Raw genomic sequence first — 12780 nt, 5'->3', positions numbered from 1 at the left:
ATAGAGTTTTTGTTACAAACCGAGGCCCTTTTGGATGATTTGGTTGCAAATATGGCCTCAGGAGTGGCAATTTGCAGTTGGGAGCAGTTTATGAAAGTGGTTATGTTAATAAGATTTCTGGGCATATGGACATGGCCTCAACACCCCCCCACCCCCCACCAAAAGTTAGGGAAAAAATCCAATTACATGGTGAAGACATGCAGGAAGTCAGATTATGTGTCCTTTTTTCTTTTCTTTCTTTCTTTTTTTTTTTTTTTAAAGATTTTATTTATTTGACCAACAGATAGAGCACAAGTAGATAGAGTGGTAGGCAGAGGGAGAGAGAGAAGCAGGCTCTCCACTGAGCAGGGAGCCTGATGCAGGACTTGATCCCAGGACCCTGGGATCATGACCTGAGCCGAAGGCAGCTGCTTAACTGACTGAGCCACCCAGGCGCCCCGTATCCTTTTTTTTATAGTCTAGAAATAGAGGCAATGAAGCCACATTGATATCTTTTGGTGAGTGTGTAAATTGGTATAGCCCTTTGCAGTTTATATCAAAAGCATCAAAGTGACCATTCTCCTTTGAGAATGTATATACATTCTCCTTTGAGAATGATCTGGTGGTTCCACGTTTGAGAGTCTGTCTTAAAGAAATAATTTGAAACAGAGGACAAAGCTTATTATTCACAAAGAGGAATCTCGGCGTTATTTATAATGGAGGGAAGATTTGGAGCTTGTTCAAATATCTAGCTTTCAGAGAATAGATAACTAAACTATAGGTTATCTAGTCAGTGTATCATTATTCAGCTATTAGAAATGATGGCTACATAGACTGCGTAATTACCATGGAGAGATGTGAGATTGCAATTAAGTGAAACACACCAGGAGACAAATGTCTATGCATATTTTGACTAGTGCACCAAAGAAAAGCCTGGGAGCAGATTCAGTGGAGTGGAGTTTTATGGAGGGTTGGGGGGTTAGGTTCTAGTTGACAAGAATTATCCTTGAGGATTCCAAGAGTCACGGAGACAGGGTAGTATATTAAGTATTAATTCTTCACTGAGTGCTGTGTCTCAAAGGAGTTGGCTTCAATTAATATTTCAATTCCTCCCCTGGAGGTGCTGTCAAAGCTGTTATCACACACTGATGGAGCAAGGTTGAGAAACCCTCATAATGCACTTATTCTATAGATTTTGCCCAGTTTAACCAGACCAGGTTATCCTTAGTTGCTTTCGTGCTTGGGGAGGGGAATCCCCTTGTGGGAGGGGAATCATGGGTGGCTTTGTTCACATCATTTAAACAAAATTACCACGATGTTATCATCTGTTAACTAAACTCTGGACTTTGGTTGGATTTCACATTTTTCCCCTAAAGCCCTTTCCTGTTCCAGGATCGAATGATTCCAGGAGACCACGTAGCATTTAGTAAAATACCACTTTCCCCCCTAAGACTCCTTTTTAATTACACAACATGCATGCATATATTTTCCTTCTGAAAAGTGGGAACACAGCAGATAGAACTAAAAGTTTCTTTTGACTGCCACCCCTAAGCTGAATCCTGGCCACCTCTGCAGAGATAATGCTGAAAAGTCTGACCTCCCCCTACACCTCCCTGTCAACTTGTCTCTCACAGCTGCTTTCCTTCTTTGGGTGAATACTTGTGGTTCAGTTTGTGGCTGTCCCCTTTGTGTGTATAAGACTTCACAGTACCCTCTCCGTCACTCTGCCTTCTTTCTCTGCTCTTTTCCCGTATTTTGAACAATGTGAATGCACTGCTTTTGTAATGTATATACATTAAAAAAAAAAAAAAAAAGAAGCTTCCAAAGGTAGCTCTCATAAAGGAGATGGAAATGCCTAGAGTCCAGATGTAGGTATGAGGCTGAGCTCAGTGCCCAGGGCTGGGCATAATGAGCACAGCTGAATCGGGACAGGAATGGTACAGCCTGGGTGGAATTCTGATAATAACAGGTGCCTGCCTTTGTCCGTGGTAGGAAACCAGCCTGTGTCATCACTCTGTTACAACAAGATCCACTTTCTATTGTCTGTCCAGTGTTGAAATAGATGTGTTTCTTTGTGTGTCGGGGGAGGGGGGGGGAGTTCCTTTTCTCAAACTCCTGCAGTTCTAAATATTTAGTGCTCACTAACTACCTGCTCCTTCACGAGACTCTCCGGAAGGCATGCAGATTGTGAGGCAGCCCGTGCCCCAAAGGTTCCGATTATCAGAGCTGTATCAGTATAATTCATTTTTGGTGTTTTGGTTGATGACATTCCCAGGTGGGCTCAGGGATGGACTTCTGGAGGCTCCAAGGAGCTGTAGGTCTAAGACTGTGAGTGCATTACAGGCAGGCACCTGCTGTGGGAAAGGAAGGTCTGAACTCAGGGTCCTAGGAAGAGGCTGCCTCTGAGCTGAGTGTTGGGGAGTTGCTTCACTTTTTGGAATCTTCACGGGAGGGTGAGAAACCCTCCTTCTGGAGCAGATTGTGGGCTTTGATGAGCACATCAGAGTCTGGGCAAGCCCTTTATCGGTTGTTGTAGCAATGTAAAATTGCAACTTTTAGTTATAACCACTCCTATCTAGCTGCCAGTCAGCCATCCGGTGCAGCTCGGTATCCTGGGATGGCTCCGTTTCACTGGGCTTACCTCTTTTTTGGCTTTTAGATTCAGACAAGTGAGAGTCACCCTCTGCGACAGTTCCATTTCACCTCCTGGCCAGACCACGGCGTTCCTGACACCACGGACCTGCTCATTAACTTCCGGTACCTTGTTCGTGACTACATGAAGCAGAGTCCTCCTGAGTCACCCATTCTGGTCCACTGCAGGTACGCAGACGTGCTCCGTGTGGGGCAGATTTCAAGTGTCATCACACTTTAGAAAAGCAAGGCCCAAGAGGGAACAAGTAGGCATTTGCAACTTCAAGAACGGTTTGTATAAGGGACCAGGAACTGGAACAGGGGTCGGCAGACTATATAACCTGTGGACCAGATCTGGTACATTGCCTCTATTTTTTTCTTTTTTTTTTTAAACTCCCGTGTACTCTAATTTCTTTCTTTTTTTTTTTTTTTAAGATTTTATTTATTTATTTGTCAGAGAGAGACAGAGAGAGAGCGAGCAAGCGAGCACAGACAGACAGACTCACAGGCAGAGGCAGAGGGAGAAGCAGGCTCCCTGCTGAGCAAGGAGCCTGATGTGGGACTCGATCCCAGGATGCTGGGATCATGACCTGAGCCGAAGGCAGCTGCTTAACCAACTGAGCCACCCAGGCGTCCCTCTAATTTATTTCTTATTTATAACATTTTCTTATAAAATAGTTCAACCTTACAAAATAGTTCAGCCAGCAGTCTAATAAAGTATAACATGAGGTCATGAGTGTTTTTTTTTTTTTTAGTAAGACCTTACAGACATGAAGTCTCTACTTATCAGCCTCCTTCCTACACAGTCAAACGTGGTCCTAACATGGATCTGAATCATTACTTTGCATGCTTTTGTATTTTATTTGATATGTACCTGTGGGTTTTACATAGCTTTTTACTTTTACCAGATTTTATGATACAGACATCACTCTGCAACCTCCTTTCTTCTTTTAGCATTTTGGTTTGTTACTTAACAAAATTGGAGCACATAGTTCTAGTTCATTTTATTGATTTATTAATGAATTCTTTTTTTTTTAAGATTTTATTTGTTTATTTGACAGAGATCACAAGTAGATAGAGAGGCAGGCAGAGAGAGAGAGGGGGAAGCAGGCTCCCCGCTGAGCAGAGAGCCCGATGCGGGACTCGATTCCAGGACCCTGAGATCATGACCCGAGCCAAAGGCAGCGGCTTAACCCACTGAGCCACCCAGGCGCCCCTGATTTATTAATGAATTCTTTTGGGCATACAAAACCTGTATATAAATTAATGTATACGGGTCCATCACCACAATGTCTTTGGCTGCCCATTTTTGTAAATAAATTATTAATAATAAATAAATAAATAAATAATAAATAAAAATGAATTTTGTAAATAAATTTATTGGAACAGAACCATGCTCATTTATGTATTGTCTATAGTTACTTTCACGCTAAAATGGCAGAAAGAGACCATTTTGTCTGCAAAGCCAAGGATATTTATTATCTGGTCCTTTACAGAAAAAGTTTAACCCCCCCCCCACTCTAGAACAATAAGACCCTAGCTTTTAAGCTAAAGAAATTAATTTAGGACAGAAGAAGAGAGGGGCTTTGTGGCCCTAAGGGGAATAAGTTGATGAAACTTGCCATCCTCGGTTATGGCGGTGACTTGAATGACAGTGAGATTCAGGAAGGTCTAGCAAGATGTTTTATTTGTGGCATTTGACTCAAAATGAACTTTAGGGCTGGGGTCTCAGTCCCAAGCTAACGCAGTCCCACTTGCCAAGATTTCAGTAGAGCAGATGTTTAACCATCCTGGGCGTTGATAGTGGGGGAGAGCAAGATATATGTACGAAGGGGGACATTTGAGAGTTTTATGTTCGAGTAACCCATGGTGATGTGCTCATTTCTTTTTCTCTTCAGTGCTGGCGTTGGAAGGACAGGCACGTTCATTGCCATCGATCGTCTTATCTACCAGATAGAGAATGAGAACACGGTGGATGTGTATGGGATTGTGTATGACCTTCGAATGCACAGGCCCTTAATGGTGCAAACAGAGGTGAGGCCAAGCTCCATGTTTGGCAGGCTGCCTTTCCAATCTGTTTTTAGAAGTTTGCATCATATCACATTCTTGAGTTAAGACATTTCACCCTTCTAATCTTTCTGGCTCTGGGCTGTGAGGCAACACTGGATTTCTTTAAGATCCTTAACTGATGTGTGATTGAATGATTGGATACAGTGAGATAGTGGTAACTGATATCAGCAATGGAACTGTACAAACCAAGATAATGTCAGGATTCCCTACCTTGTGGCTACTAACTCATCAAATAATCTGAACTTTGGCTTCTGGGTTGTAAACTCATAAAACTGGTATTACCATGCTTTGTTTCTAAGAAGGCCTGACCATTCTTAAAATGAGCTCCTGAACTGACTCATCAGATGTTAACGATGTGATGAAATGGAGTAATGTTGCTGCATTCATCCCGCTGTGTATCCTCCCTCACCCAGTCGAGGAAGTATTACACAACGGCAATTATCATAGCTACAGGGGGGTGGCTGGCCAATTGAGAAGATGAATGCTTAGTATCTACAATGTTAGTTGGGTAAGACCATTGGATTTGGCTTTCCCTGAGATGTTCCTGATAAACATTGTTTTCGAGTCACGTTCTCAACAACCATAATGGGAAATCGCCTTCCTCGATGCTGTAGGGGTGGAACACGTCTTGACTGGGATGAGAGCAGAATATTAATTTTGTATCAGGCTCTCGCCCTGTACCAATTTAGAACTCCATAAAGATGTGCTGTGTTTTTGAGTCTAGCAGGGAACGTTCTGGAGGCCTGGGTACCTTGCATGCTTTGGGGTGAGCAGCACGGTTGTGGTACAGAGTGGAATTCACCTCTATGTTGTCCAGAAGAGAGATTTTCTTTTTTCTGCTATAATTATGTAGAGTAGGACTCAGTCTTTTATCCCCTTTTGAGACACACAGAAATCTTAAACCTGCCTACAAATTCTTTTCTTATTCGTTTTCTTTTGTAGTTTGAAAGTAATGTAAATGTGTTCATTTTAAAAAATCTTTTATTTTATTTTTAAAAATTTTTTGAGAGAGAGCACACTTGCATGAGCAGATTTTTTTTTTGTTCAGTGTGAGGAATGTTTGTTTTTTTTTTAACTTTTATTTTTTTTAAAATTATTTTTATTAACATATAATGTATTAGTTGCCCCAGGGGTACAGGTTTGTGAATCATCAGGTTTACACACTTCACAGCACTCACCATAGCACATACCTTCCCCAATGTCCATAACCCAACCACCTTCTCCATACCCCCCTACCCCACAGCAACCCTCAGTTTGTTTTGTGAGATTAAGAGTCTCTTATGGTTTGTCTCCATCTCAATCCCATCTTGTTTCATTTTTTCCTTCCCTCCCACCCAAACCCCCACCCTACTTCTCAAATTTCTCATATCAGGGAGATCATATGATAATTGTCTTTCTCTGATTGACTTATTTCGCTCAGCACAATACCCTCTAGTTCCATCCACGTTGTTGCAAATGGCAAAATTTCATTTCTTTTGATGGCTGCATAGTATTCCATTGTGTATATATACACCACATCTTTTTTATCCATTCATCTGTTGATGGACATCTCGGTTCTTTCCATAGTTTGGCTATTGTGGACATTGCTGCTATAAACATTTGGGTGCACGTGTCCCTTCGGATCACTTCATTTGTATCTTTAGGGTATACCCCGTGGTGCAATTGCTGGGTCACAGGGTAGCTCTATTTTCAACTTTTTGAGGAACCTCCATACTGTTTTCCAGAGTGACTGCATCAGCTTGCATTCTCGCCAACAGTGTAGGAGGGTTCCCCTTTTTCTGCATCGGTAGAGAGAGAATCTTAACCAGGCTCTGTGCCCATAGTGTGAAGCCCCATGTGGGGCTGAGATCATGACCTGAGCTGAAATCGAGAGTCAGATGCTTGACCGACTGAGCCCCCCAGATGCCCTGTAAACTTGTTCATCTTAAAGCATCTAACAGAACTTTTTCTTCCCCAATCTCACTCCCTAGAGATAGCCAATGCTTACAGTTTGTAATATCATTATAGGTTTCTTCATGTACATCTGTAGAAAACATGTATGCACACACACACACACACACACACACACAGAGTATCTTTTTTTTATGGCTATTGATTTTTATAAACTGAGTACAGTTGACACACAATGTTACTTTAGTTTCAGGGGCACAACATAGTGATTCAACTAGTCTATATGTAATGTTATTCCCACCACAAGTGTAGCTACCATACAACACTATTACAATACCACTGATTAGATTGTCTATGCTATACCTTTTACCCCCTTGGCTTATTCATCCCATAACTGGAAGCCTGTACCTCCCACTGCCCTTCCCCCATTTTGCCCCTCCTGTGCCTCTCTCCCTTCTGGCAATCACCAGTTCTCCATATTTGTGGGTCTGTTTATGCTTTTCATTTGTTTGTTTCGATTTTTAGATTCTACGTTTAAATGAAATCTTATATTTGTCTTTCTCTGTCCATCTTCATTTAGCATAATACCCTGTAGATCTGTCCATGTTGTCACAAATGGCAAGATTTCACTCTTTTTTTATGGCTGAGTAATATTTCATTGTAGATCTAAACCACATCTTCTTTATCCATTCATCTATCAGTGGATGCTTAGGTTGCTTCCATATCTAGACTACTGTGAATAATATTACAATAAACATGGGGGCGCACCTATCTTTTTCAGTTAGTGTTTTTGTCTTCTTTGGGTAAATACCGAGTAGTGAAATTATTGGGTCATAATGGTATTTCTATTTTTAATTTTTTTGAAGAACCTCCATACTGTTTTTTTTCAGAGAGAGAGCACCAATTTACATTCCCACCAATAGTGCAAGAGTGTTCCCTTTTCTTTACATCCTTTTTATTTTTTGTCCTTTTTTCCTGCCATTCTGACAGGTGAGAGGTGATATCTTATTGCAGTTTGGATTTGCATTTCCCTGATGATGAGTGATATTGAGCATCTTGTGTCTGTTGGCCATCTGGATGTCTTCTTTGGAAAAATGTCTATTTAGGTCCTCTGTCCAATTTCTAATCAGACTTTTTTTTTGATGTTGAATTGTATAGGTTCTTTATATATTTTAGATATTAACACAGAGTATTTTTAAAAAATTGAATCCTATTTTATATATAATACTGCACTGTGATTTTTTTTTTCTCTTATAGCATCATGGAAATTTCTGTCACCATATACCTCTTCTTCCTCTTCCTTTTTAATGGCTACCTGCAGATTCTGACAAGCTTGACTGAGCTTGTCCCTACCGAACTCTACCCTGCTTATCCTCCTTTAACCTATCCCCTCTGTTGAGAATCACAATTTACTCCTTATCGGTACATGCTCACTAGCCAAGTAATTCTTTTTTTTAAATTAAATTTTAAAAAATTTTAATAAACATATAATGTATTTTTACCCCTAGGGTACAGGTCTGTGAATCGCCAGGTTTACACACTTCACAGCACTCACCATAGCACATACCCTCCCCAATGTCCATAACCCCACCCCCCTCTCCCGGTCCCCCTCCCCCCAGCAACCCTCAGTTTGTTTTGTGAGATTAAGAGTCACTTATGGTTTGTCTCCCTCCCAATCCCATCTTGTTTCATTTATTCTTTTCCTACCCCCAAACCCCCCACGTTGCATCTCCACTTCCTCATATCAGGGAGATTATATGATAGTTGTCTTTTTCCAATTGACTCATTTTGCTAAGCATAATACCCTCTAGTTGCATCCATGTCGTCGCAAACTAGCCAAGTAATTCTTGCTGGACTTTTTCTTGTTTGAATGTATATGTGCATTATTTCCTCCACATTCTTTTTTGCTCTTCCCCAAGATTCTGGGACTCCTCCTTAGGGAGGGGAGGTGTGGGGAGTGTGTCCCTCTGGTTAAGAATGGTCGATGATGAGAATCTTGCTATCTGTGGTTTCAGATTTCACGAGAATGTTGCAGCTTCTTGATAAACGTGAACTTGAAGTGTTCACTGGGTGTTGGGGGGGTGTTTGGTGGATTTGGGGGAATGGTGGTAATCTGAAAATAGACTTGGGTGCTAATACTCTCTGGGACCTCTCTGCTCATTGGCTTTCTCTTTTTACTCTTCTACAGGACCAGTATGTTTTCCTCAACCAGTGTGTTCTGGATATTATCAGATCCCAGAAGGACTCAAAAGTAGATCTCATCTACCAGAACACAACTGCAATGACAATCTATGAAAACCTTGCTCCTGTGACTGCGTTTGGAAAGACAAATGGTTATATTGCCTAATCCCAAAGTCAGACCTTTCTGGAGTTACCTGGACTGTCACACCCACAGCAGAGGAAAATGCCCCGATGTGGACATGTTTTTATATGTCTAATATCTTAATTCTTTGTTCTGTTTCGTTAGAACTAATTTGAGGGTGTGAGGCTGCACAGGACAGATGAGAAGTTGGGGCTGACAGGGGCTGTGGATGGGTGGTGAGCTAATCTACTACATTCCTGATCACCAGTGGGATGAGTTCACTTTGGTTTTTTTTTTTGTTTTTTTCTTAAGAATTATGGAACACCAGGAAAAGTGAGCTATGACTTTTTTTTTCTTTTTCAAAACAGATTCTTTTTAAAAAAGACTATTTTATATGATTCACATGCTAAAGCCAGGATTGTGTTGGGTTGAATATATTTTAAGTATCAGAGGTCTATTTTTACCTACTGTATCTTGGAATCTAGCTGATGGAAAATACATAATTGTGGATGATTATCATGTAGGGAGGGGTACATGGTGCCTCTCCTGCCTGGGTTTTCTATTTGAACATGTGCCTTTTCTGAATTATGCTTCCACAGGCAAAACTCAGTAGATATCTCTATTTTTGTATTGAATCTCATAATTGGAATATACGGAATATTTAAACAGTAGTTTAGTATCCGAGGTTCAGCCTTCTCAGTAACGTTCCTGTTCTCATTTGACTAGAGGAGGCCTACCCCTCCCCTTCCCCTTCACCTCCTCCCTGTTTTGTGCTCTATTCTTTCTTCCCTTTTCCCTCCCACTTTTCCCCAAAGACATTTCTGTTGACCACATTTTCAGCCCATTGGTTGAGTGAGAGGGGAAACCAGGTATCACCTTGAGAATTTGTGGGGTGGGGTCGGGGGAGGGAAGCAAAGGACCCCTACAGTGACATGATCTCCTTTTCTTATCCCTGTTTTATCCTTTTTCTCGTTTCTGTATTTGGTAAGAAGGATTATTTAAAGGTGCAATATGTGACTTAGTGATTCATGATGCTCTAGGTTTTTAGTAATGTTTTACTCAGGTTGGCATTTTATGTGTGTCTGTGTGTCTGTGTATATGTGTGTGCGTGTTTTTAAAAGCGTGGCAATCTGTGAACACTTCAGTGTGAAAACAGTGTCTGACTAATCCCTCCTCCCTCAAAGTCCACTGGCTTTAGTCTATCTGCAGTGACACACATCCATATCTACTGTATATATATACTAAACTCTTAAAACAGTCATTCCTTTGAATTGAGGTGTACAAAGTTTGAATTTGTATCAAAGATGTAATTATTTTTAAAACCTCTTTTCACTATACTGCTGCTGTAATTACTTTGATTTTTTTTTAAATGTAGTTTTTTTTTTTTTTTTGGCTTCAGGTGTTGTATCCACCAAGAATTTCAGAATTTATGTGGATTTATTTTATTGGTACATAATCTGTAAACTTCTCAAGGCATTAACATGAAAGGATTTGTTTCTTTTTATTTTATATTGTGGCTCAGGTTATATTTGGAAGAAGTTTTGAGTTTCTCCTCCTGTAGGCAATGAAGTATATAAGGTCTTATGAAGGAATTGCCAGGTCCCTGGAATCCTGTGGCCGTTTTCCACAGTAATAAATCCTGCTGTAAACTTAGGACAATTGTGTCCGAGTGAAAACAGGGGCGGGGTCTTCTCCGGGTTCCCTGGTCACCGTTGACCTGGGGGAGCCCGTCGCCTGCCCCTGCCATGTTCCTCTCTCTGCTGGCACTTTGAGAGCTGACTGGACATGTTAGTGGGTCATGAAGGGTGAACCACAACTGAACGCCCTTGATTCAGTTCCGAGGTTTAGTGCTTGTACGTCTTTTATCCCCCTTTTCCCTTTGAGGTACTGAAAGGATTAAAAGGAGAGGTGGTGAAGGTTTCGCGTTTGGGGAGAACTTCCTTCCCACAGAGAAATTGCACTTTTTGCCGAATCCTTTGCTCTCTTTCGTGGCAAGCAGTTCATTTAGCATCAGGCCCTTAAAGGAATGGGTGGTACGGGCCTGGACGGGCCCTCTGGACTCCACTTCAGGGGGGCCTTCAGCTCTTGAGGTCTGCATCAGGGAAGCCACGCCATCCCAGGCTGCTGAGTGATGTCGGGTTTGGGCAGATGGCTTCCAAACCTTCACACTGGTCTGCCCCTCGATGCACCCAGATCTTAGAGAGTTCCTTGACCCCATCGAGAGGCTCTTGCCTGGGCAGAAATTCTCTTGGCCACACCCTTCTCCACTTCAGTTGTCAGGAAGCCACTGGGATAGGTGTTTAGGTGTCAACCCTTTAAAAGTCTAAAAATCCCTTTAAAAGGTTAAAGCAACAGTAATTGTAAACCTATTGTGTAAAAAACCCCCCAAAACACCCAGAAATCCTCCTCCCTTCTGCCCGATATGGGTTTGGGAAATGGGTAGCTCCTCAGATCCTGAGAAGAAGGCTTGTGGTCTAGAGGTCTGGATTCCACGTGGCAGGTCATATGAAGGTCATGATGCTTCTTTGCATCCTGAAGAGGGCTGGGTTTGGGGCCAGTGGGGGTGGTGAGGGTATTTATAGCACAGTGTTTGAAAAGGGAAGATAATTGTGTAAATATAAAGGACACGTGGGCTGGAGGTTGGCCATAGAAAACAGAAGGTGCTTTTGAGCTCCTGTGCCAAAGCCTCCCAGGAACTGCGAACTAAAATCCAAGGAATCCAGTGGAATCACGGAGATGGTGTGATCATCCTGCTTCAGTATTTGCCAGTTGCACACAGAAGAACGGCCAGGGTGGGGTTAGTTATCAGTGAAAGACTGGTGGTCAGTTGGTTGGGGGCATTTGGGTCATTGGTACCTTCTCCCAAGAGCAAGGACATTTGCCCCCAAAGGTAAACCTAGTGACACAGGGACCAGTGAAAATGACATTTGGGGGTCTGTTCCCCGTGGGCACATGGTGACCTCTGGCTGGACTTTGGCACATTTAACTGCACTGGATTTGGGCTTCACAGAGTCAGAGGCTCCTGGGGGATGGGGGCCAATTATGCAGCCAATCTGTGTTTGCTTTTCACCTGAGATGATTTAAAAGCCTGGTTTTCTTTTGCAGCGCTGGGGTGTCCTTATTGAGCTAAATGAGTCTTGGTGACTGATGTTGATTTGCCTCAAAAGTCCAAGTTCTGAGTTTTCAGACTGTGTAGCCGTCAAGTGTTCGACATACTGTAGCTTTTCTCTCTTGGGGGCACATATGAACAGGATGTGTTGATATGGACTCTAAAACTGTAATTTTCTTGTAACTATTTTGGAATGATGCATATTTCTAATGTTTGTTATACTTGTACAGAGTATTGCTGTTGGTTGCTTTTTTTTTTTAAAGGAAAAAAATGGCCTGAAAAAATTTTTTTTAAAAAGACCACAAATACCAAATATAAAAAATGTCAACACCTTGTGCCTTTGTTTCTTCTCCCCCCCACCCCCACATTTTTACTTTGTGTGCACACCAGTTCATTTATGAAGCAGTGTCCTAGCCAGTCTGCAACTTGAGGCATCCTTAACGACAACATGGGTCCCTTTTGGATTTTCTACCTAGTGTTTGTTTCTGGGCTGCCACAACAAAGTGCCACAGACCAGGGGGCTGAAACAACAGAGACTCACTGTCACACTAGTCTGGGGGCCTGAAGTCCAAGATCAAAGTGCTGCCAGCTGGTTTCTTCTGAGGCCTCTCCGCTCTCCTTGGCTTGCAGGTGGCTACCATCTCCCTTTGTCCTCACAGGATCTTCCCTCTGTGTGGGTCTGTGTCCTTACCTCTTTTTATCAGGACACCAGCCGTAAAGGGTTAAGGTCCCCCAACGACTTAATGTTTACTATACTCACTCTCCTTTTAAAAAAAAAAAAAAAATCTCATTATTTAAA

General features: G+C 42.0%; 1 protein-coding gene across 2 annotated transcripts in view; it reads left to right on the top strand.

The window, feature by feature from the left end:
• The window catches only part of PTPRJ (protein tyrosine phosphatase receptor type J), a 161494-nt gene extending 149182 nt beyond the window's left edge, over nt 1-12312 (top strand). For both annotated transcript variants that reach the window (XM_046014724.1, XM_046014725.1), the window contains exons 22-24: nt 2639-2799; nt 4509-4644; nt 8759-12312. In XM_046014724.1, the coding sequence (XP_045870680.1) occupies nt 2639-2799; nt 4509-4644; nt 8759-8917 (456 nt within the window). In that variant the 3' untranslated portion in view covers nt 8918-12312. The remainder of the gene's footprint in view (nt 1-2638; nt 2800-4508; nt 4645-8758) is intronic.
• Nucleotides 12313-12780: the final 468 nt, after the last annotated feature.

The sequence above is a fragment of the Meles meles genome, chromosome 8 (genome assembly GCF_922984935.1).
Source record: "Meles meles chromosome 8, mMelMel3.1 paternal haplotype, whole genome shotgun sequence".
Taxonomy (NCBI): domain Eukaryota; kingdom Metazoa; phylum Chordata; class Mammalia; order Carnivora; family Mustelidae; genus Meles; species Meles meles.
The sequence above is the reverse complement of the archived record's forward strand: the minus strand, read 5'-3'. Positions and strand labels throughout refer to the sequence as shown.